The sequence below is a fragment of the Gymnoscopelus braueri genome (assembly GCF_963280865.1).
Source record: "Gymnoscopelus braueri genome assembly, chromosome: 12".
In the NCBI taxonomy this organism is placed as follows: domain Eukaryota; kingdom Metazoa; phylum Chordata; class Actinopteri; order Myctophiformes; family Myctophidae; genus Gymnoscopelus; species Gymnoscopelus braueri.
Window position 1 is genome coordinate 46,770,298 of NC_137614.1, and position 22,864 is coordinate 46,793,161.

The 22,864-nt window shown below is 40.9% G+C and overlaps 2 protein-coding genes across 2 annotated transcripts in view; one reads left to right on the forward strand and one right to left on the reverse strand.

Moving 5' to 3' along the window:
- The first annotated feature begins 190 nt into the window (after positions 1 to 190).
- On the forward strand, positions 191 to 11,209 carry aar2 (AAR2 splicing factor). The gene is made up of 7 exons (XM_080445576.1): positions 191 to 270; positions 1,053 to 1,243; positions 2,648 to 2,781; positions 3,557 to 3,898; positions 5,223 to 5,389; positions 8,396 to 8,625; positions 10,496 to 11,209. The coding sequence occupies exons 2-7, from the start codon at positions 1,088 to 1,090 to the stop codon at positions 10,661 to 10,663; spliced, it is 1,197 nt and encodes a 398-aa protein (XP_080301702.1). The 5' UTR covers positions 191 to 270; positions 1,053 to 1,087; the 3' UTR covers positions 10,664 to 11,209.
- A 6,220-nt stretch (positions 11,210 to 17,429) lies between these two features.
- Positions 17,430 to 22,864, reverse strand: part of LOC308096614 (E3 ubiquitin-protein ligase TRIM39-like) — a gene marked incomplete at both ends in the record, with an annotated part of 6,907 nt that continues 1,472 nt past the window's right edge. Inside the window, one exon of the mRNA XM_080444029.1 lies at positions 17,430 to 17,603. Coding sequence (XP_080300155.1) covers positions 17,430 to 17,603 — 174 coding nt within the window. The remainder of the gene's footprint in view (positions 17,604 to 22,864) is intronic.

Genomic DNA, 22,864 nt, shown 5'->3' on the forward strand with positions numbered 1-22,864 from the left:
TTGTTACATCTGTGGTCTTAGGGTCAGCACTTTATAGTTGAAATTTGAACGTTTATGTATCGGTTGTAATGAAGAAAAGTTACAAAACCAGGAACAAGTTGCGCCATGACACTTGTGACAGACGAGCGTCATGTGAACCATGGCTAGTTCCGGAACTGTCGTACAGAGTAGTGTGTTCCCGTACGGAACAATAATGATGGTGCACAGTCTCATATGAACGCTGTTCCCACGACTAGACTTGAATTATTATCAACAATAATACACATTCAGGTAAACATGACCTTTACCTACCTTTATATCTACCTAACAATACTTTAATAAGCCAGTCGAAGGTTTGAATCATGTTTTTATTTGTTTTTATTTGCCTTTGTAAAGCTGTGTGTGTTTTATTGATGTAGATAGGACTTTATTCTCCATACTGCTGTGTGTCAATAAAAGATGAAGCCACTTCAGTTCATCCTAAAGGCAGGGCTGCTTTCTCTCTTAAGCTAACAGCTAGGCCGTCGCTCACATATATCTATAATGTCTAGGTTTATCCTCATCGTTTTACACACACACACACACACACACACACACACACACACACACACACACACACACACACACACACACACACACACACACACACACACACACACACACACACACACAGACACAGAGAGAGAGAGAGACAAAACACTTGTGTTGCTATAAGTTGGTTGGCGGTTCTCAAACTCTTTCATGTCAAGGACCACCCAAAATTATATGTATTTGGCTGCGGACCCCCCATATCAAAATATGTTGTTCCAGGGACCCCCCCAGAAGCAAAGATTTGAGTCAAAAATGTTCGCTTTAATATATATATATTCAAAGATTTGCACACATTTTCCACGATAAAAAAAAAAAAGCAGATCTACAAGCTCATAGAGCGGCACTCGGTGCCGCTCTATGAGCTTGTATATCTGCTATTTTTTAATAGCCAAAGTATAAAAATAATGGTCAAAGTGGTTACACAGGTTCCTGAGGTTTGAGTGGGTTAACAAATAATATCACTTACACTGCTTTTAATCCAGTCCCTTTAGAAAGTGACGGCTCTGTCCTTGCAGACATGGACATGGACATGGACGTGGCCAGCAGCAGCAGCAGCAGTGTGGTGGACATGGACCCCGACGTGGCCCGCAGGCTGTTTGAGGAGGGGGCCACTCTGGTGCTGCTGGGGGTCCCCGAGGGCACAGAGCTGGGCATCGACTACAAGAGCTGGAAGGTTGGTGTTAGTGGTGGAAACACAGGGGTTGACAGTTGACACTAAGGTCTCAGAGACACTTGCCCCGTCAGGCAAGCCCAGGTCATGTTCTACTTGCCCAAAAAGGTCATTCCCACTAGCCCGAAAAGTAAATCGTCCCTTATAAAATGATAGGTAAAATACGGGCTTGTAGAACAAATTAATGTTAAATCCAATTGATAACTGCTGAATGGCGACAGTCACTTTGAAAAACTAGTAACTGTGACATGTTTTTGTGAGCTTGGAGATCTGCTATTTTTGAGACATTTTGAAAAAAAATTGGGAGAAAAACGTGTGAAATGAGATATTCTGCATAATGAGTACTTTTGGTACTTTAAGTATAGTTTGATGCCAATATTTTTGTACTTTTACTCAAGTAACATTTTGAATGCACTTGACTTTTACTTGTAAGGGCACGGTCACACCACACTTTTGTTCTACCAATGGGGCGGAATCTGCCAATGCTTTTTCAATGAGAATCACGTGGTTTGATTGTCTTGCGCATCTTTCCACATGTCGCACACACCTTGCGTTTACGCGCTCTATGCTGCTTTTCCCCCTCTGTCCAATCGGGTGAGTCGAAGGCGGACCGTGCCAAGACTCAGGAAGAGACATGGTGCTTGCGATAGAGCAACTGGTTGCAGCTGTTGCAGGGGAGGGTCCTGAAAGTGAGTGCCAGGTGGGTCACTGGTTATTGGGACAGAATGCTCTGCAAGCTACTCCGTTTTTTAGAATGCGCTGGCTGCAAAGAACTGTCGGCCGCGCACAACCTGAGTTTAACACATCGACCGCCAGAGGTTAATCTCATAATGTACTCACCAGTGCCAAGGTGTTATTGTTGTTTTTTTGTTTTTTTCATGTCGCCATAGATCTTGTTAAAATCCTTAAGATTGAGCCGTACACGGTCTGTTTACTTCGGCGACATCTCACTGTATCTCCCAGTGAAAACCACGTGTCAAACGGGGCATCCATGTTGTAGTTAGAGCGGATTACGTTAAACAGTGATATGCGAGGAGAAAAAACTACAGGAAGAGAATTGAGTTTCAGTTTCGTCTGTAGAACGAGGGCGGACGTGATCGTCAAAACCGGATCCCAAATAATTCTGTTTCCGGTCATCAAACCGGAAACGGAAGTGGATCAAAAAAATTACGAAAGTGCACCCGGAAATTTTTAGCGCGAAAAGACCGTGGACCGTAGGGCTACGGTCTCGGCGCTTAACAGTTGGATTTAACGGACCGTAGGACTACGTTCTTGGCGGTTAATGTGTTAACAGTGGGCAACCATATTTTGGTGTGACCGTGCCCTAACCGAGTATTTCTACAATGTGGTATTGCTACTTTTTCCTGAATTAAAAACAATGTGACTACTTCTTCCACCAAACTGCAGGTCGGTCCCCGCTTCCGTGGCGTGAAGATGATCCCCCCGGGCCTCCACTTCCTCCACTACTGCTCCGCCAACCCGCCTCACTGTGGCGGCGAGATCGGCCCCAAGACGGGCCTCTTCCTCATGCTCAAACCCAGGTTAGAATAGTTTTGGATTTTTCATTATAGTTTAGTTTTAGTTCGTTTTGACATTTTCTTTTCTAATTCAGTTCGTTTTAATTAGTTTTTAGAGTGGGTTTGCTAGTTTTTATTAGTTTATATTTTTGTGACAACGCTTAGTTTTAGTCTAGTTTTTTGATTAGTTTTAGTTTTAGTTCTTTTTCATACTTTGGGTTATTTGTCAGGTGCAGGATTCAAAAAGGTCAGAGTAAGTATTGTGTAATAAAAACTCAACAAAAGAAAAATATATATTTAATTACTGTTGGACAATCAACGAGATAAACGAAAACAAAGGGCATTTGGTCTATAATTTCAGTTTGTTTTAGTTAGTTTTGTGTGAACACAGTTTCAGTCATTTAAAAAATATATATTCTAGCTTTTATTTAGTTCAGTTAACTCATTGAGTGCCATTCACGTGTTTCACCGCTATGGTGCAACGTGCCAATCACGTGTTTCACGTGTTTTTGAAAGAATTTGTAAAAAATAAAAAAGATGGTTCAGAACCCAAGATATCATTATCTGAAGATTTGCAGCTCCATCCACTCCTTGTTTAACTTATAACTGAAAAAGGCTGTATCTCGCTTCCTAAGCACTTTTTTTTTACTTTGAAAAAAATAAATAAAAAAATCGCACTGACCAGAAATAGCCATAAATAATTTGGGCACTCAATGAGTTAACAAAAAATATTTTTCAATGTTAGTTTTCGTTATTTCGTTAGTTTTCGTTAACTCTAATAACCTTGGCTCAAACCCAGAGAGATCCTCCTGGCCAACTGGGACGCCAAGGAGGAAGACCTGGACTTCTCGGCCTCCCGGAACGAGGAGGAGGTGGCCCGGGTGCGGGCCAAGCTCCACGACCTGGACCCTTTCCTGGGACCCTACCCGTACGAGGTGATGCGGAAGTGGGTCTCCCTGACCGACCGGCTGACCCAGGAGGTGGCCGACGGCCTGCAGCCGCTGTCGGGGAGGGTGTGCGCCTTCTGCGACGTGGTCCCCGAGCTCCAGCTCAAGCACACCAAGGACCGGGCGGAGCAGAACCTCCCCAGGAACGACACGGCCTGCCAGAGCATGAAGGAGGGTCTGGAGAGGCTGCCCAGGTACTATAGGGCTCTGTCACCATTGTGTCATTTTTTACATGACGATGAATTGTCACACAAATAATTGCAATTAAACCCACTCACCGCCAAAGGGGAGAATTCTCCCCTTTTCAGTCAATGGTGTTTACCGCCAAAGGGGAGAATTCTCCCCTTTTAATTATTTTTTTTTATTCTGTTTTTGAATTCCTAAAATGTTTCTCTAATTTTTTAGTATAAATTTATAACCCTAACCCTAACGAATTAATAAAAAAAAAAAAAAAAAAAAAATGCAATGTTAAAAAATTAACGGACAAATAATTCACATTGTTTCTATAAAAAAATGATTAAAAACCCTGGCAGTGGGTGATTTTATTATGAAAAAACTTTGGCGGTGAATGTGTTAAGACCGGGAAACACATCTGTCATTTTCGATTTTATATCCACTTTAACCATTATCTTATTCTTTGTCTATTTAAAAATAGCAGATATACAAGCTCATCGCGTGGCACTCGGTGCTGCCATTTTTTGAAAAATCATGAAAATGTGTGCAAATCTTTGAATATATATATTTTTAAAGCAAACATTTGTAACTCAAATCTTTGCTTCTGGGGGATTCTACAAATGTCTTCTAAATCCTAACAGTTTTTTGAAAAAAACCTATGTTGCTATAATATCTGGTTCTCAAATTTCTTCATGTCATGGACCCCCAAAATGATATGTATTTTGCCGTGGACCCCCATCTCAAAAGATGTTGTTCCAGGAACTCCCCAAAAGCAAAGAATTAGTTAAAAAGGTTGCTTTAAAAATATATATATATATTCAAAGATTTGCACACATTTTCACGATTTTTCAAAAAGATCAGATCTACAAGCTCTATGAGCTTGTATATCTGCTATTTTTGAATAGCCAAATAAATCTTAAAATGACACTGATGCATTCCCGGTCTTAACTCTCTGTGCCACACAACGAGATATCCAAGTTTTTTCTGAATGCCCTCAGTGCCAAAACGAGAAATCCTGAGTAAAAAAAACAATATTATTATTATTTTTGTTTTGAAAAAAAAATTCAGAACCCAAGATACCATTATCTGAAGATTTGCAGCTCCATCCACTCTTTGTTTAAATTATAACTGAAAAAGGCTGTATCTCGCTTCCTAAGCACTTTTTTTTTACTTTGAAAAAAATAAATAAATGCTGGCACAGTATGAACATTTTTTTTTTTCATTGGCACTGAGAGAGTTAATGGGTTAAAGCAGCACTATGTAACTTTTTTAAGAACTATTAATTCATCTCGAATAATTGCGTAAATTATGTAATTGCGCCATGCCTCTAATAATACCCCCCAGGATGAAGCAGAGGGAGGGGACGGAGCTGCGCTTCTCCCACATCCCCAAGCAGACGTACCCCGAGGGGGCCACGCCGGCCCAGATCACCCAGTGCAGCATGGACACCAGCTACGCCCTGGAGACCCTGCTGAACAAACACTACCAGACGCACCCGCTCAACGTGCTGGGTGAGAGGTCCAGACCCAACACTGGAAGTCATGTGTTTTTATAGGGCTGCACGATTCTTGCTCAAATGTGAATCACGATTTTCCTCCATAAGAATTGAGATCACGATTCTCACACGATTCTCTTGTAAATTCTCTTGAAAAATAGAACATATTAACTCATTGAGTGCCATTAACGTGTTTCACCTGTTTTCACCGCTATGGCGCAACGTGCCAATGACGTGTTTGACGTTTTTTTTTTCTTTTTTTTTCTTTTAAACATGTTCAGAACCCAAGATATCATTATCTGAAGATTTGCAGCTCCATCCACTCCTTGTTTAACGTATAAGTGAAAAAGGCTGTATCTCGCTTCCTAAGCACTTTTTTTTTACTTTTAAAATAACTCTGGCACTGGGACAACATAAAATATTAATAATTTTTGTTTATTCGTTTTTGTTCTTTTACATACTCATAGGTAGTACAATTGAGTGCCAGAATTGCCAAACGTTTAAAAGAAAAACGCCATTATTTGAAAATGAGATTGCATAGGTGTCTGAATCGAGATCACGATCTTATTTCGATTAATTGTGCAGCACTAGTGTTTTAGACATGGTTAGGGGCTGTCACGATTACACATTTAAGTTGACGATTAAAATTGTCACACAATAATTGCGATAAACGATTTAATTGTGTGTTTGGAATTGAACATTGGAACATATGAATACAAATTTAATTTCTGTTTGCCTTTTAGGCTTCGTAATCAAAAAATTGCACAGGCCAGATATATCTTTTTAAGAATTATTTTTGGGGCTTTTATGCCTTTATTGATAGGACAGTTAGGCTGACAGGAAATGGGGAGTGACATGCAGCAAAGGCCGTCGGGTTCGGGACTCGGAAAACCTGGACCTGGAAATTATTGACACTAGTCCATAGCCGGTGAAGTGCGCAGGCGAAAGTAGTTCCAAACGTGTGGTTATCCCACGTCCCGTCGCGGTGACCCCCCCCCCCCCCCCCCGCGCGTCCCATCGCGAACACACACACAGATCTGCAAGCTTGTAGATCTGCTATTTCCGCTTTTTTAATATTTGAAAATGTGTGAAACATTTATTATAATTATTATTATAACAAAAATAATTGGGATTATCTCAAATAACTGCAATTAGACGATTATGTAATAATTGTGACAGGCCTAGACATGGTCAATATGCTTAAAAAAAACCCTGTTCTAAGATAGCTGCTCTAAGATCACTGTAAACCACAGCCTGGCGTTGCGTGGCTTATTGCTTTTATAAAACGGTAACTACACATACCTGGCCAAACACACAGCAATGAAAAATGCAATAAATTATTGATTGCAAGTACCGGTAGTCCTTTTTTGACATGTAGCAGAACGGTTGCCACGCAACACACAGAGACACCCCGTGTTTTCACACACTGGCATAAAAGTGATGGATAGCCTGGTTTAAGCTCCATCTTGGTGGTGGTTTTAAAAATCAATGGGTAGACATTTTCTCTGCACACCAGGTCTGAAAACGGCAAACGGAGCAGGCCACACAGTCTGTTTATTAACGGTCTCCCCAGCTTCAATTTCTCTCATTAATTTCTCTTCTGTACACTCCCCGCCTCTAATCCAGTGGTTACCTAAACTTCTTAGCTCGAGACCCTAAATTTGATGTCTCCCCCCGGGACCCAAACTAGTGAAAATAGCCGATCTTCACCCTAACCGTCGCGAGCTTGAATATTGCCAATTTCACTATTTTTTTTCTTATTTTTTCTCCTAATTCATGGAATTTCTTAGATTTTAAAAAATGTATTTATGAAATTCTTTTGAAAATGTTTTGTTTTTAACCCATTTAGGACAGGAACCCCTATTTGTAACTATACCTTTCAAGACGGGAACCCCTTTTGGGATATTTGTCACTATGTAGTATGTACAGTATATAGCAACATAATTGTTTGTTAATTCTTAAATAAATATTTGAAGTTTTTCAGATAACTTAGGTCAGGATGTAAAAGGCGTTATTAGAATCGGCCTCAGGTCTAAATGGGTTAATTCATTGAAAAATGTTGAATAGAGTACAGATGTCCTGACGTCACTCGTTCATCCCCTGGTTTGTAAAGTAATTTCTCTATGGAGAATAACATTGGGTCATCTTAGAATCGTCTCATATAAGAATTGTGGTCCAAAAATAAACAAACTGTCTCGGCGATATTATCAGGGAGGAGATTCTGTATCGTTTATGATAGTCAGTCACTTATATTTGATACAGTCTGTTTCTGGCGAAAATGTAACTAATTCGGCGGAAGTAACATTATCGTTTTCTCACCGTCAGTTGATGCTTCATATCCATAAGAGTCAAACCGCCGGGATCATTTGTTTATTTTTGGAACACAGGTTCTTATTTGACGCCATATTAACCCATTAAGACCTGGAACTGTGTCATTTTTAGATTTGAGCTAAAAAAGCATTATTTTACACTTTGGGCTATTCAAAAATAGCAGATATACAAGCTCATAGCGCGGCACCGAGTGCCGCGCTACGAGCTTGTATATCTGCTATTTTTGAAAATTCTGGAAAATGTGTGCAAATCTTTGAATATATATATTTTTAAAGCGAACATTTTTAACTCAAATCTTTGCTTCTGGGGGGTCCCTGGAACAAGATATTTTGATGGGGGTCCGCAGCCAAATACATATAATTTTGGGGGTCCTTGACATGAAAAAGATTGAGCACCACTGATATAGAAAAACACGTTTTTCAGAATACTGTTGGGATTTAGGAGACGTGTAGAATCGGCTTCAGGTCTCAATGGGTTAAAGACGTCTATGGGAATTCAGAATGGGGGTGGAAAACCGCGAACCAGGTAGGATGTGTAAATGACGTCAGACTTCAGTGCTCTATTTCTTTTGTGACACCCACACAAATGGCTTCTCCGGGCCCCAAACATGTGTCCTGATGACCCACTGTTTTTGGGGAAACAGTGCTCTAATCCATCCAGTTCTCGTATTCTCTGCCCCTCCTCTGTCCAGGAGAGCTGCAGTTTGCCTTCGTGTGCTTCCTGATCGGCAACGTGTACGACGCCTTCGAGCACTGGAAGAGCCTGCTGGCTCTGCTGTGCCGCTCCGAGGAGGCCATGCGCAGCCGCAAGGACCTCTACCTGGGCCTCATCACCGTGCTCTACCACCAGCTGGGAGACATCCCGCCCGACTACTTCGTGGACATCGTGTCCCAGAACAACTTCCTCACGTCCACGCTGCAGGTAAAGGCTGGCCAATGACAGGGATGGGACGATAATCGCTATTATCGTTTATCGTGATAAAAAAACACTCACAATAATTGCATGTGGAGATTTTAATTTACCTCCGTCTTAACACTAGGAATTAGCTTTTGTTGAGTTGCAAATTCGGTACTGCTTAAAACTATAAAGAGCGCATTTGGTACGCTCTTATTTCACTCTACACAAATCAATTTGCCAAAAATAGCAGATCTACAAGCTCACAACGCGGCTATTTTTTGGCGAACGTTCCCCCCAGAATAAGGTCCTGGGTGTGGTTAACAAAAGTGCCATTTTAAGTTTTAAGCATTTTGATTATCGCGATATCGTTACTTTTTGTGTTTTTTTTGTAAATTAACGCCCTACTTAACTCGATTGAGTGCCATTCACGTGTTTCACGTGTTTTACCGCTATGGTGCAACGTGCCATTCACGTGTTTTTGAAGGAAATAGTAAAAAAAAAAAGAAGAAACCAAGATATCATTATCTGAAGATTTGCAGTTTAACTTATAACTGAAAAAGGCTGTATCTCGCTTCCAAAGCACTTTTTTATACTTTGGAAAAAGAAAAAAAAATCGCACTGGCCAGAAATAGCCAGAAATAATTCTGGCACTCAGTGAGTTAATCATACCACAGCGTCACACAAAAGCATCAAAAGTAGCAGATCCACAAGCTCGAAAGGTGGCGCAAAGCGACGTGCTTTGAGCTTGTCGATCTGCTACTTTTGCTATTTTTGAATTCGAATTTGGTAAAGTAACACTTTTGGACATTCTGCAAACAATTTGATGCATATGCTCGTACTGAAGCACACAACTGCCGCCTCCCCATTTATACAGTATAAAGCTGTTAGACAGACTGCAGCGGGGTTCATGGTTCAAGTTGTTTCCATAGCTAGTCATCAATTCCAGGGTCTGAATCATCACGAGTCAGCGAGCGTGTGCAGGTTTTTAATCCGATACATAAGACCACACAGGTACACAGCTGTCGATGAGGCATCACCAAGTTATATTCATAGATGGTACATCTGATACATAACACCACACAGATACACAACTTGTGATGAGGCATCGGGGAGTTATTTCATAGCTAGTCTCATGGCAGTCTCCCAGTGTCTCACATGTCATCAATTCCTGAATCACAAGTCAGCATGTACAGCAGGGGTCAGCAACCTTTTTGACATGAAGTGCCATGTTTTTATGTAATTATTTTGATTTTAATTATGATACCACATCAAAATAAAATGTTTCCAACGGATTCTGATTGTCCATAAATACAATTAAAAATGTTCTTCTTTTGAAACTTTGTAATGATCATTAGACTCAAAAGCAATAACCCCACCTGTCTCCCAGACTCCCTCCCCAGTCAGAGTTCAGAGTTTGAATGAATGTAGAATTATGTGCAGGATCTAATTTGCATACAGATGTGAGGGACTTCATTTAACCCATTAAGACCTGAGGCGATTCTTTAAAAAAAATCAAAATCCTAACAGTTTTTGGAAAAAGAATCTAGAAAAAAATCTAGGAAAAAAATCAAGATTTTTCAAAAATTGCAGATCTACAAGCTCATAGCGCGGCACTCGGTGCCGCGCTATGAGCTTGTAGATCTGCTATTTTTGAAGAAATCTAAAGTGACACAGATGCGTTCCGGGTCTTAATGGGTTAATTGACTACATTTTTTAAATATTTAATTTTAAACCAGAAACACACTAATGCCAGTGATTACCCTCACCTGTGCCAATGTTTGGCACACGTGCCTAAGGTTGCCTACCCCTCATGTACAGGTGTTTGCTATATTTGCTAATCACTGCGCAAAAGAAAATATAGGGCTTAATACTAATATTTTTTATTCCTAAACAGGACTTCTTCCAGCTTGCCAGTGGGCCCGGGATGGACGGCACGCTCCGCAAGAGAGCGGAGAAGTTCAAAGTCCACCTGACCAAGAAGTTCCGCTGGGACTTCGAGGCGGACCTGGATGACTGTGCTCCCGTGGTGGTGGAGCTGCCCGAAGGAGTCACACTGGACTGAATAATAACCATGGTGGCTCTACTGTCACCATTGAAGTGCCAAGGGACAGCTTGAAAACCACAGGAACACTGGGGTCCTCCTCCAACACCGAACCCCTTACACGATGCGACTGTTGTGCATCATAGACCCTATTGCCGTGCAAAACTCTCCAAATGAACGATCATTCAGAGCTCTTCTCCAGTCCTGTGTTTTGACGGCGTGTAACGTACTGTATGATCTGTTCAATATTCTTCCATGCAAGTTCAATAGAACCCAAGAGAGGCAAGGAACAAAGTCGATTGCCACCTCAGTGTGTTTGTCAAGGACGCCCTCTGGTGGTAGTTCTCTGCAAGCTCCACAAGTGACCTAGAATGTATGGCTTCATGGGAAGATCTACTTTCACTGGATTATTAATATTATTATATATTTTTTACATCATTACATTACAGTCATTTAGCAGACGCTTTTATCCAAAGCGACTTACAATAAGTGCATTCAAATCAGCTAGTTCTGCTATTTTTTAGCATCCTTGATAAGATGCATTTTGATTAATAAAACAGAAGTTATTTGTAAAAAAGTTAGAGCTCTATAGTCTATATTCTTATGGTAATGATTGCTAATAGCCCTATTCCATATACACAGCCATGGATCACCCCCATCTATTGTCCTCTAGTTCAGTGGTTCAGTGGTTCCCCATAGTGATATGCATTTGGCCGCGGACCCCCATCTGATCATATTTTGGGCTAGGGACCCCCAGAAGAGAAGATTGATGTAAAAAAAAAAAAAAAAAAATCTAAATGTTCCAAACATTTGAGATGTTTTTCAAATATTTAAAAAAAAATCACACCAAGTGTGAAGTGGGCGGTGTGGTCACAGTGGTCATCACAGTGATGGAAGTTCACTTAAAGAAAAGTAATATTGTGGACCAACCATTGTACACCCCTAACTTAAAAAAAACATGTGCATAGTCCTATTTATAGGGCTATGCACATGTGTCATGTTTCACTAGCCAATCACAGTCCTGAATAGACTGTGATTGGCCAATCACGGTGCAGGGTTAGGGGGGTACACTGGTGGCCAATCACAGCGCAGGGTTGGGGGGGTGCAATGTCCAAACCTCACATATAGGGGCGGTTTCACCGCCCAAAAAGAGTAGATCTGCTATTTTTGAATAGCCAACATATAAATGAATAAAGTGGTTAAATTGATTGTGATGATGTTAGCGCAAGGCCTGAAAAGTCCTTTCGGGTCCTCGTTGGGTAGGAGATGGGGCTGTCACGATTACAACATTTAAGTTGATGATTAATTGTCGCACAAATAATTGCGATTAACGATTTTACTGTGTTTTTGGCATTGAACAGTGGAACATATGCATTTGTAAGAAAATTGCCTTTTTGGCTTCATAATGAAAAATTCCACATGGCATATGTAATCATTTTATACTTTAAAAAAACCTTAAAACTAGCAGAAATAGCTGATCTACAAGCCTACAACGCCGTTGTAAGCTTGTAGATCTGCTTTTTTCAATGTATGCCATTTTTTTTTTTCAACATGGAAACCATTATGTGGATTATGACAAAATAATTGCAATTATCTCAAAATAATTGCCATTTGACGATTATGTAATAATTGTGACAGGCCTAGTAGGAGAATGCATGTGCTCTGTGGGAAGCGGAGATATTTTACAAAACACGTTTTCAGGTAACCTTCAAAAGGGAAACTAGAGGACAATATCTGACCCCAAGTCGCAGCAATTCATTATTAGGCGAGTACTACACACGTAGTGCTACTACTTTAAAGCCTCTACGATGACTCAGCGACACAGGATCGGGCATAGGGGTGATCTATGGCCGTGTATATGGATGGAATACATGAAATGTATGTAATATCACAGCCATTCTAGGGCTATGATTGCCATAGTGTTTGTTCAGTAACACACGTCTCCCCGTCTCTCCACCCCTTTAGTAAACAGAACATACATGTTCAGGGTGGTTACCATTCAGCAATTTCATCCAAACAGGACAGGGAGGGAAGGGAACCCATTTATCAACTTAGAAATTGTAGTGTTCCAGTTAAAACAAATTGCACATACACTCCTTGAGTTCTTTCTCCTGAGTAGATAAAACTGGCATCCCGGCCTGAAAATGTATTTTCTGTTTTTATAAAGAGCAGTAGAGACATGGAGACCTGGGAATATAGAGCTATTTAACAACATATCACTTACACTTCTTTTTAATATCAGTTAAACAAAGTGAACAGCTGTGAAGACATGCATCATCACACTCGGCTGTTAACACATGCATCATGTAACGTTGTCAACACAGATGTTAACACTTTAACCCTGGTGTCCCACTTCTGGGTATGTCGTTACAGGCAAACATAAAAAAATAAAGAAATGGTAAGGCATGCATCATCGTCAGCACAGCTGCTAACCACTTAAGCCCTTGTTTTATACTTCGCTGTTGATTTGATATGGCGTGAACCCAAACATTCCCTTTAATAAAACCTTTTGAACAAATATAGTGTTCTGTATGTTGTTGTTTTTTAACACTTTACTCAGCCACTAGATGGCAGTCACGGGTTTGTCTTCTCACTTGGTGGCATACTCGTACTGAAGTGATGGCTTTATGTTCCTCAGTGACTCAAATATTCAGGTGTCACTTTTCAGCTACAGTCACCTTTTTGAACCCAAATAGGGCAATTGTGTGACACCTGACCCGAAAGAAAACAACATGTTGTCACCTTTTTCACCTCGGGGCTGTTTGCATGCCTGAATATTATGTCAAATATAATGACCCCAAGGGGGGGTCCTTGAGGTGGTTCCAGGGGGGTCCCCAGCACAATTATTTAATAAAGCACCAAAATCTGTTGTATAACTACTTTAACTCTATTTTATACTTTGGCTATTAAAAAATAGCACATACAATCTCACAACGTACCGCATAGCAGAAAGTTGTGAGCTTGGAGATCTGCTATTTCTTTGCATGTTTTGAAAAATCTTTAAAAAAAATAGAATAAGTTTGAAAACCTTTAGAAACTCAAATCTTCCCTTTATGGGGTCCCTGGCACACACAATTTGAGGGCTCCCTTACAACAAATGTTTGAGAACCACTGGTTTAAAACTATGCGTGTCCTGAGAAGTGGTGTAAAGTAACCACGTTACTTTACTCAAGTACCGTACTTAAGTACTTAAGTTTTGATCTATGTTTTATTCTTTACTGGAGTATTTCCAATTTTCAGTACTTTTACTTCTACTCCACTACATCTCAGAGGCAAATATTGTACTTTTACTCCACTACAATTATTTGAAAACCTTTAGTTACTAGTTACTTTGAAGATTTTGATTATTATTACAAAACATACATTACCCATTTCATCCCTATAAGCAGTACATTTAGGCCATTCGCGATGCGACGCATTGTGAGCTTGTAGATATGCTATTTTCAAAATAGTTTTTATACATTTGAAAACTTGTGAAATGGGACATTCTGCACAATGAGCACTTTCTACTTTTCGTACTTTAAAGTACATTTTGATACCAATACTTTTGTACTTTTACTCAAGTAAATTTTGAATTCCAGACTTTTACTTGTAACGGAGTATTTCTACAATGCAGCATTGATACTTTTACTTAAGTAAAAAATTTGTGTACTTTTTCCTGGGCCTGAGTGTCAAAGTGTGCAAAGACTGGCACTCTCTCTCTGGCTTCACTCCACCGAGTTTGAAAAGCGAGACGGATCTAGTCGTGTGAACGTCCCAATACAGCTGGTCCGAGTAGACTTGTGGAGACTGGTCACACAGTGCAGTGGTCGGCTTAACTGGATAACCTAATTACATGGCCATTCATTAGCCATGAATGTGTGTGTGTGTGTGCATGTGCATGTGCACGTTTCAAAGAAAAAATAGTTGGCTTGTCCCTCTCGTCTTTGACTGTGATGGATGGGGACAGATCTTATGTTTGCCTGTTGGTCCAGCCATCCTTCCATCCATCCATCCTTCCATCCACCCATTCACCCTTTCATCCGGTCTGCACTTCCATTACGTCGTTCCCCAGCTGTACCCCTCCCTCTTTTTGAGTTCTTCTTTGATATGTCCAAAGCCCCATGAAAAGCAGCTCTAGAGGCATGAAGCTGCTGTGAAAAAGGCCTAAAGCCACCTCATGTCTAATGATCTGAATCAATAGAGTCTGTCTGGACCTTTTAAATGGACATTCAAATACCAAACACAGAGAGAGAGAGAGAGAGAGAGAGAGAGAGAGAGAGAGAGAGAGTGTTAGAGAGAGAGAGAGAGAGAGAGAGAGAGTACTTTCTGTTTCCTGGAAACAGATGGCTTTGCAGAGTGGAACAAGTTCCAACCATATGAAACCTTCAGTGTCCGTGTTCTGGAGGCGAACATTTGGCCCCAAACAATTGCGTATCTTACAGATCGGATATTTTTGGCTTAAAAGATTTGGTGTAGAAGGAAAGTATAGAGCCCTGGGGGACCACAGTATATTGTGTCTGTCGGGTGGAAACCTCATGTCCAAAACTGATACTTTTCAGGATTCAAATTCAAAAATGGCAAAAGTAACAGATCGACAAGCTTGGCGAGCTTGTATGCTTTTGATGCTTTTGTGTGATGCTGTTGTGTGATCAAGTAGGGTTCTGCCCGATAGCAACAATATAGAGTTTAAGTAGTTAGAGGGGGCACAGTGGCGCAGTCGGTAGCGCTGTCACCTCACGGCTAGAAGGTCCTGGGTTCGATTCCCGCCGGGTACGCTGTGGGTGTTGGGGGCGTGTTCTCTCCTCCGAGTCATTAGTGCCCATACCCTAGGTGGGGTTGGCGAAATGACCTTTCTGTGTGGAGTTTGCATGTTCTCCCTGTGTCCCCTAGGGGTAGGTACCCTCACAAAAAAACATGCAGTAATCTTGGTCTCTATACTGCCTCCCCCTGGTCAGCCAGGGCGCCTGATGGAGGAGAAAGGAACTGTTTGGAATAACGTGTTCCTTCCACGCGCTACGTCCAACCGGGGAAACTCCCTCCTGTCAGGTGATAAGAAGCGGCCTGCTCACTCCTCATGCATTGAAGGATGAGCATGAGCTCAGTTCGAGACTCTCCCCAGGCTGGCAGAGGGAGAGTAGCGCCCAGGATTACAAGCTTGGGCATTGGCACTGCAGGGTGAAAAATGGGTTACAAAATCGTGGGATAAAAATGTAGAAAAAGTTATTATGTTCCACTGTTCAATTTATTCTTGCACACATCTTAAAACAAGCTGGGTTCCGTAATCTGCAGGACCACGGGTAGACTGTATGGGTTGTCATTATTCTTCTTCTGAATACACCCCACCGCACACACACACACACACACACACACACACACACACACACACACACACACACTCGCTGCCCCCACAGATTGAAACAAATGACTTGGACTGCACACAGTGGAAACATACTGCCGCAGCGTGGAAAGAAAGAGCCAGTGATTATTTGTAGATTAATTTTCCTCTCTCCATGGAGCTGAAATATGGTACACTGTCAATGAGGAGAGTTTCCCCAAATGACACTGCTGGGATTTCCTCGGCATCCTGAGATGTTCCATTTAGTGCAGGAACTGTGGTAAATAGCATGTCCACTCACTGGCACACAGTGAGGATCCTCAGGGTTTAATTTAATTCTGAGAGAGTTTAACGGGTTCATTTGTGTCTTTTTCCTTTTTACACTCGAGGTTAAAGGGATAGTTCACCCCCAAAATGACTTTTTTTCTATCGATTAGTCAGCCCTTGGAGACTTGAATTCATGGATATTTTTTGGTCAATAATTTTGCCATTAATTTGATGACCGGCAGCGGTTCCGGTAGGGGAGACAAAGAGTCTCCTTTGTGTCTCCTACCGGAACCGCTGCCTACCGGTCCGCTGGTCATCAAATTATTGGCTTAGGAATGCGACAAAAACTATTAAACAAAAGCTATTTTTGATATAATCTTTCACTAATATATTTTTCACAATAACCTATTCTACATAAATGATTTTTTACAACTTTAATGTTGCACTAACTTCTCCTCTTCTTCTTCTACCCCGGATTTGAACCCGGTCTTCTGCGCAAGTGCTGGCATGTTTTACCTTTGAGCTAATAGAGCCTGCCTGCTTGCTCAGGGGATAAATCTAATCTTGACCATCAGGTCAAAATCTGTGTCACATCCTGTGTCTAGGTGAGACATGACCTTTGACACGATCTAAATGTCTCAATAGAAGAGCAGGGAGACACAATACAACCACCCCAATTGTATAAGTTATATTGTATTAACATACTCTACTATACAGATTGGACAAAATAACATTTTATTCATAAAAAAAAAGTTACATAGTGCTGCTTTAAACAACTCTGAACACTATGTTTTGTGAATGTCTGCCTCCGACACCCGTGCCAAAATGACACAAGCACGTATTTATTTAAGTATTTTAAAGTTATTTACGTACCATAATAATAACTTTATTGCAGTTTTAATAGACAACGGAGCTACCATAAGTGTCGCAAAAAATACTACTAAAGTAGATATTACACGGTGGGCCTTTAAATCAACACAGACTTTACTTGTTGTGATTCCATTTTTCAATGCAGCACACACATGCGAGCACGCACGCACGCACGCATACGCACATACACACACACACACACACGCACACGCACACGCACACGCACACGCACACGCACACGCACACGCACACGCACACGCACACGCACACGCACACGCACACACACACACACGCCACACCAATCTTGTTAAAAGGAATCCTCCTGGGCATTGGTTACGGTATGGCAACCATTTCCTTTTCATCTCGGTGTGGTTTGTTTGCCTTGGTGTGTCCATCCTGGGGGCTTTGCTTTGAGAGGCCGGCGTTGTTGGGAAACACTGATTGTGTGATGCTGACTGAGCTGAGCTGAGCCCCCTCCTCTAAAGGGCCAAGCCAGGCTCCTCCTGTCTGTCACACCGGGGCTTGTGCCTCATTCTTTATGCTCACCCCCCCCCCCCCCCCAGATTCGGCACTTACATGGGGATGAATTGACTCTACTGTTATGCCACCAAAAATGTGGAATGCCCTTCCCAGTGGTGGAAAGTGACTTAAGTACATTTACTGAAGTACTGTACTTAAGTACAATTTTGAGGTATTTGTACTTTACTTGAGTATTTCCAATTTCCAATACTTTTACTTCCACTCCACTACATCTAAGATCCAAATATTGTACTTTTACTCCAGTACATGTATTTGAAAACTTTGTCGTTACTTTTGATTATTACAAAACATACAATAACCACTTCAGCCCTCGGCTATATACATGTCGGCCAAGTGAAAATAGACGATCTACAAGCTCGCAATGGGTCGCGATGCGACGCATTGTGAGCTTGTAGATCTGCTGTTTTCAAAAAATGTTTTTATACATTTTATGCATTTGAAAACTTGCGAAATGGGACATTCTGCATAATGACTACTTTCTACTTTGGTACTTAAAGTACATTTTTTCTACATTGCGGTATTGGTACTTTTACTTAAGTAAGAAATGTGCATACTTTTTCCACCACTGCTATTATGCCACCAAAATGTGGAATGCCCTACCGCCAGCCATCAAAAAGTGTGACTCAACCCTCCTTCAAAACCGCCATAAAAGAGCACCTGTCTGCAATTTACAACAAATAAATGACCCCCCACTGTTTTTCTGTAAACATACTTTTACTGCGCCTAGTATTGATGATTTCTTGTATAGTATTGCATGTCTTTATGTGTCTTGATGAATTGAATACACATGGACCACGATGGAAACAAGCCCTCAGGGCTTTTTGTGTTATCCTTTTAGCATTATTGTTCTAACTGTACCTCTGCTACTTTTTACAAACTTGTTAATAAAGTATTCAATCAACTGGTTGGAATAACGTGTTCCTTCCACGCGCTACGTCCTACCGGGGAAACTCCCCCCTGTCAGGTGATAAGAAGCGGCCTGCTCACTCCTCATGCTTTGAAGGAAGCATGAGCTCAGTTCAGGGCTACTCTCCCCAGGCTGGCAGAGGGAGAGTAGCGCACAGCATTACAGCTTAGGCAATTGGCACTGAAAAAATGGGGTACAAAAATCGTGGGATAAAAAAATATATTAAAAAAAGTATACCTGGTCCGTACGACCAGGTATGGAGGAGGGTACAACCCCCCCCCCTCCCAATGTGTCGAATCCACCACTCGTAGATGGGGGGTCACGATACCGCCGTACGACGAGATATGAACCGGGCCCTTTCTCTGTCGATTAAGACGTGGGCTGGACATTTCACACACACACACACACACACACACACACACACACACACACACACACACACACACACACACACACACACACACACACACACACACACACACACACACACACACACACACACACACACACACACACACACAGGCTGCTCACAGGCTGCTCACACACTGGCCAGTGTAAACACAAGGCCCCTCTTGTCTCCCAAACTGACTCACTCGCCCGCTCCGCAGTGCACCCCGCCTCTCTCTCTCTCTGCAGCAGCAGTGAGTGTGTGTGTGTGTGTGTGTGTGTGTGCATGTGGAGAGGAGACTCCCCTGACCGAGCACTGACTTGGTTGTTAATGTGAATTATTATTATCGATTGGAGAAGTCAGATGTTCCACTGTGCGAGTGCGAGAGTCCATTCTTCAATTATTCATCCATTTAATTTAATTCCTTAATGATGAGCCAGCCTGCCTGCCTGCCGTGAGAGCTGAATGAGTGAATATGATTCGATAATAAGGAAAAGAAGAGTGCATCAACTTTATTGTCCACTCCAGTGGAAAATGAGCTTTTAGCGTTTTTTGCCCCGCGTCCAATAAGTGTTTAACAACACGAGGAGAAGAAGTGCACCGGTCAGCAGCCCTGTGTGCACTCCTCTGGACTCCAAGAAATTCAACATACTGTATCATTTTATACACTGACTAGAAGTCCTGAACCTTTTTTGTTGTTGCATTGTTTATTGCTTGTATACAATCAATAATCAATAATCTAATCTAATTGTATGTTATCAACTCAATTTATCCTCTGTTCTTTCTATGGCTTAAAGTTAGTCTCGCTTGCTTACAGTCACCTCTCGCACAAGTATAAAGTATACCGTTATAATAGAAAATAAACAAATGAAAACGGTCGCTTATCAGTCCATACCAGCACTTTTGCTGCCAAGGAGGGCATGTGAAAACGGTCTCTCCCATTGCCATTCCAGCAAGTTATGCTAATTATTTTGCCAGTAAAATACTGGCACTGTAGCCACTGTTTTATTTTTTATATCAGACACTTTCTACCCCTTTCTGTCTCTTCAATGTACATGTTATCCATTTGTAACTCTGAGTGTACCGACACCAAAAAAGTGGTTCCATTTGTACCCTCTCAGAGTTAAATCACAGATTTAATAGACATCTGCTCCCATCTGTTGCCACTTTGTAGTAAAGTAAAGATGCATCATTAAAATGAAAGGGTGGTTTTGGGTAATTGACCATGTCAGTGTGATTACAATGTTGGTATGAGTTGCGGAGATACTGGGTTGGTTGTCCAGCTTCTTTAAACCAATCTGGACTACAAACCTTTAGGCCTACCTGTCATCAAACTTGTCACCCGTTTGACTTAATAGGTGTGAGAAGAATGCATTGGAAAGGCCCTACTATATGCGCCATTTACCATTTTTTACAATTGAATCTCTGTGTGTGTGTGTGTGTGTGTGTGTGTGTTTATATGTATCCTACTGTATGAATCATCTTTCCGCGCCATGCAGCGACCCAACAATTTGTGACTTTTCACCAAGTGGACACACACACACGCACACGCACACGCACACGCACACGCACACGCACACGCACACGCACACGCACACGCACACGCACACACTCACACACACACACACGTTTGCCAACTTGGACAAACTCCATTTTCCTTTTCCTTTACCCTGCTTTCTCTTGGCGGCGGTGCATTCAGCTCTGGCACAGGGCATTGAGTATTTCCAATTTCCAATACTTTTACTTCTACTCCACTACATCTCAGAGGCAAATATTGTACTTTTACTCCACTACAATTATTTGAAAACTTTAGTTACTATTTACTTTGCAGATATAAATCATTATATTATAAAACATACATTAACCACTTTAGTCCTATGTTATACCTCGGCTATTTGAAAATAGCAGATCTACAAGCTCACAACGCGTCGCGATGCGACGCGTTGTGAGCTTGTAGATCTGCTATTTTCAAACATTTTAGTACTTTTACTTTTGGTACTTTAAGTACATTTTGATACCAATACTTTTGTACTTTTACTCAAGTAAATTTTGAATACTGGACTCTTACTTGAAACAAAGTATTTCTATATTGCAGTATTGGTACTTTTACTTAAGTAGAGAATTTGAGTACTTTTTCCACCACTGGTTTTCTCTGTGTTCCCTTTCTGCTGCGGAGCCAACCAGAGCTCTTCACATGGGTGTGACTCACAGGTAGTTCAGTGGTTCCTCAAAGTGCGGTCCGAGGACCCTCAGGGGTCGTCGTCCCCCCCTCCGGCCGAAACGAGGAACATTCTATTCACTTTAACCCTATGTTATACTTTGGATATAAAAAGAAATAGCCAAACTACAAGCTTGCATCGAGCCTGTAGATTGGAAATGTTTTTAAACAATTAGAAAAACAAATTACGATAAACTTTGAAAACATTTTACGTAAATATACAAAGAAATGATTGACAATGATCGGTACCAGTAATCTAAATTAATAATAGTAATTTATAAACGTGAACATGTAATGATAGTGATAAAGAGAAAAGGATCGATAGTGGGATCGATAAGGGGATCAAAATCCGTTCAAAAATCGACAAACCCCATCCCTATCATATTGCAGAATTATTTTTATCTCAGAGGATATTATGTAAAAAAAATATTGAATGTGGCACACTGGTTGGTGAATAGTTAAACAAAATGTTGTCAAACCCTGAAGACGACGATACTGTTTGACACAAATGAATACTTGCAGGCATCACTTATAAAGGGTATGGGACACAGGTGAACCAATGTTCAATAGGTATGAGCAGTATGGGTGACCAGTACTGAGGAAGTTACTTTCAAATTTTTTTTTTTTTCAAATGAATTGTATCGCATTGTTACTTATTACTAAATAAATTCCTCTGTGTCATACTGTAAAAAATGTGGAACAGATATTTGTGTGCTGCAACTGGACTCAAATCACAACAGATTATTGGTAGATGTTTATTTGATTAAAAGAGTATTTGTTCACATATAATTGTCTTTTCAGAACTCAGAGCAAACTTTATCAGTCATATTTCAGCATAATTTTTTTATCTCAGTAGAATATGTCAAAAGATAATGAATGTGACGCACTGGTGGTGAACAGTCACTAGTAGGTAAATAGTTACAGACTGACGACCATGTGGTTACAATGTCTCTGGTTTGATTCCAGTCAGAGTCATGTGTTGTATGACTTTCTACCCTCAGCTTCCTGTCACTTGACACACTAAGAATACTAAAGGAACGCTTGCACACTAACATAACAAAGATAATGTCCACAGAGGTTTGGCAGATGCAAAAATGTTAATCTTAAATGATAGTGTCCTATTTGTAGGGACAAGATAGTCAATCAGTGGATCATTCATGATCAATGAGACATGTGCAACAAATGTAGGATAATCTATAATCTAATGGTAAAGAACAGCATGGTTGGTTACTAGAAAACAGCACAATGCAACATAATAAATCAAGCAATAATTACCTAAAAACAAAAGATAATGAAGGAAATTGCTCAGTTAAACCTTTTGAGATGTATTCAACGTGGTGATTCTATATTTTATGAGCAAACTGTGTAATACAACAGTAAAATAATCATATTAGTCTAATATATGTATATTATAGTAAAGTACCCCGACTCCCCAACAGGGTCCATTTGGTTCCATTTTGTACACTCTTCAAAGTTAAATTGACACTTAGATTGTGTAGTTGATGATGATGATGATGATGATGATGATGATGATGATGATGAGTATCATGATGATGTAATCACAGATCAGAGTGTTGCTTTAGGAGACACTTGTTCATGTTGACCGTCCTCGACCACAACATATTCATATAGATTCTAACATTGACAGGTATTACTTTAGGACCACAAAGTCCTCATGACTCTTTTGCGTAATCCTTTTAGCCTAAATGTTTCAC

Bases quoted from the DNA above. Each gene is read 5' to 3' on its own strand.
- aar2 (XM_080445576.1), top strand. From the start codon at position 1,088: ATGGACATGGACATGGACGTGGCCAGCAGCAGCAGCAGCAGTGTGGTG. The intron at 1,244-2,647 runs GTTGGTGTTAGT...ACCAAACTGCAG, and splicing joins TCGACTACAAGAGCTGGAAG to GTCGGTCCCCGCTTCCGTGG. The intron at 5,390-8,395 runs GTGAGAGGTCCA...TCCTCTGTCCAG, and splicing joins GCACCCGCTCAACGTGCTGG to GAGAGCTGCAGTTTGCCTTC.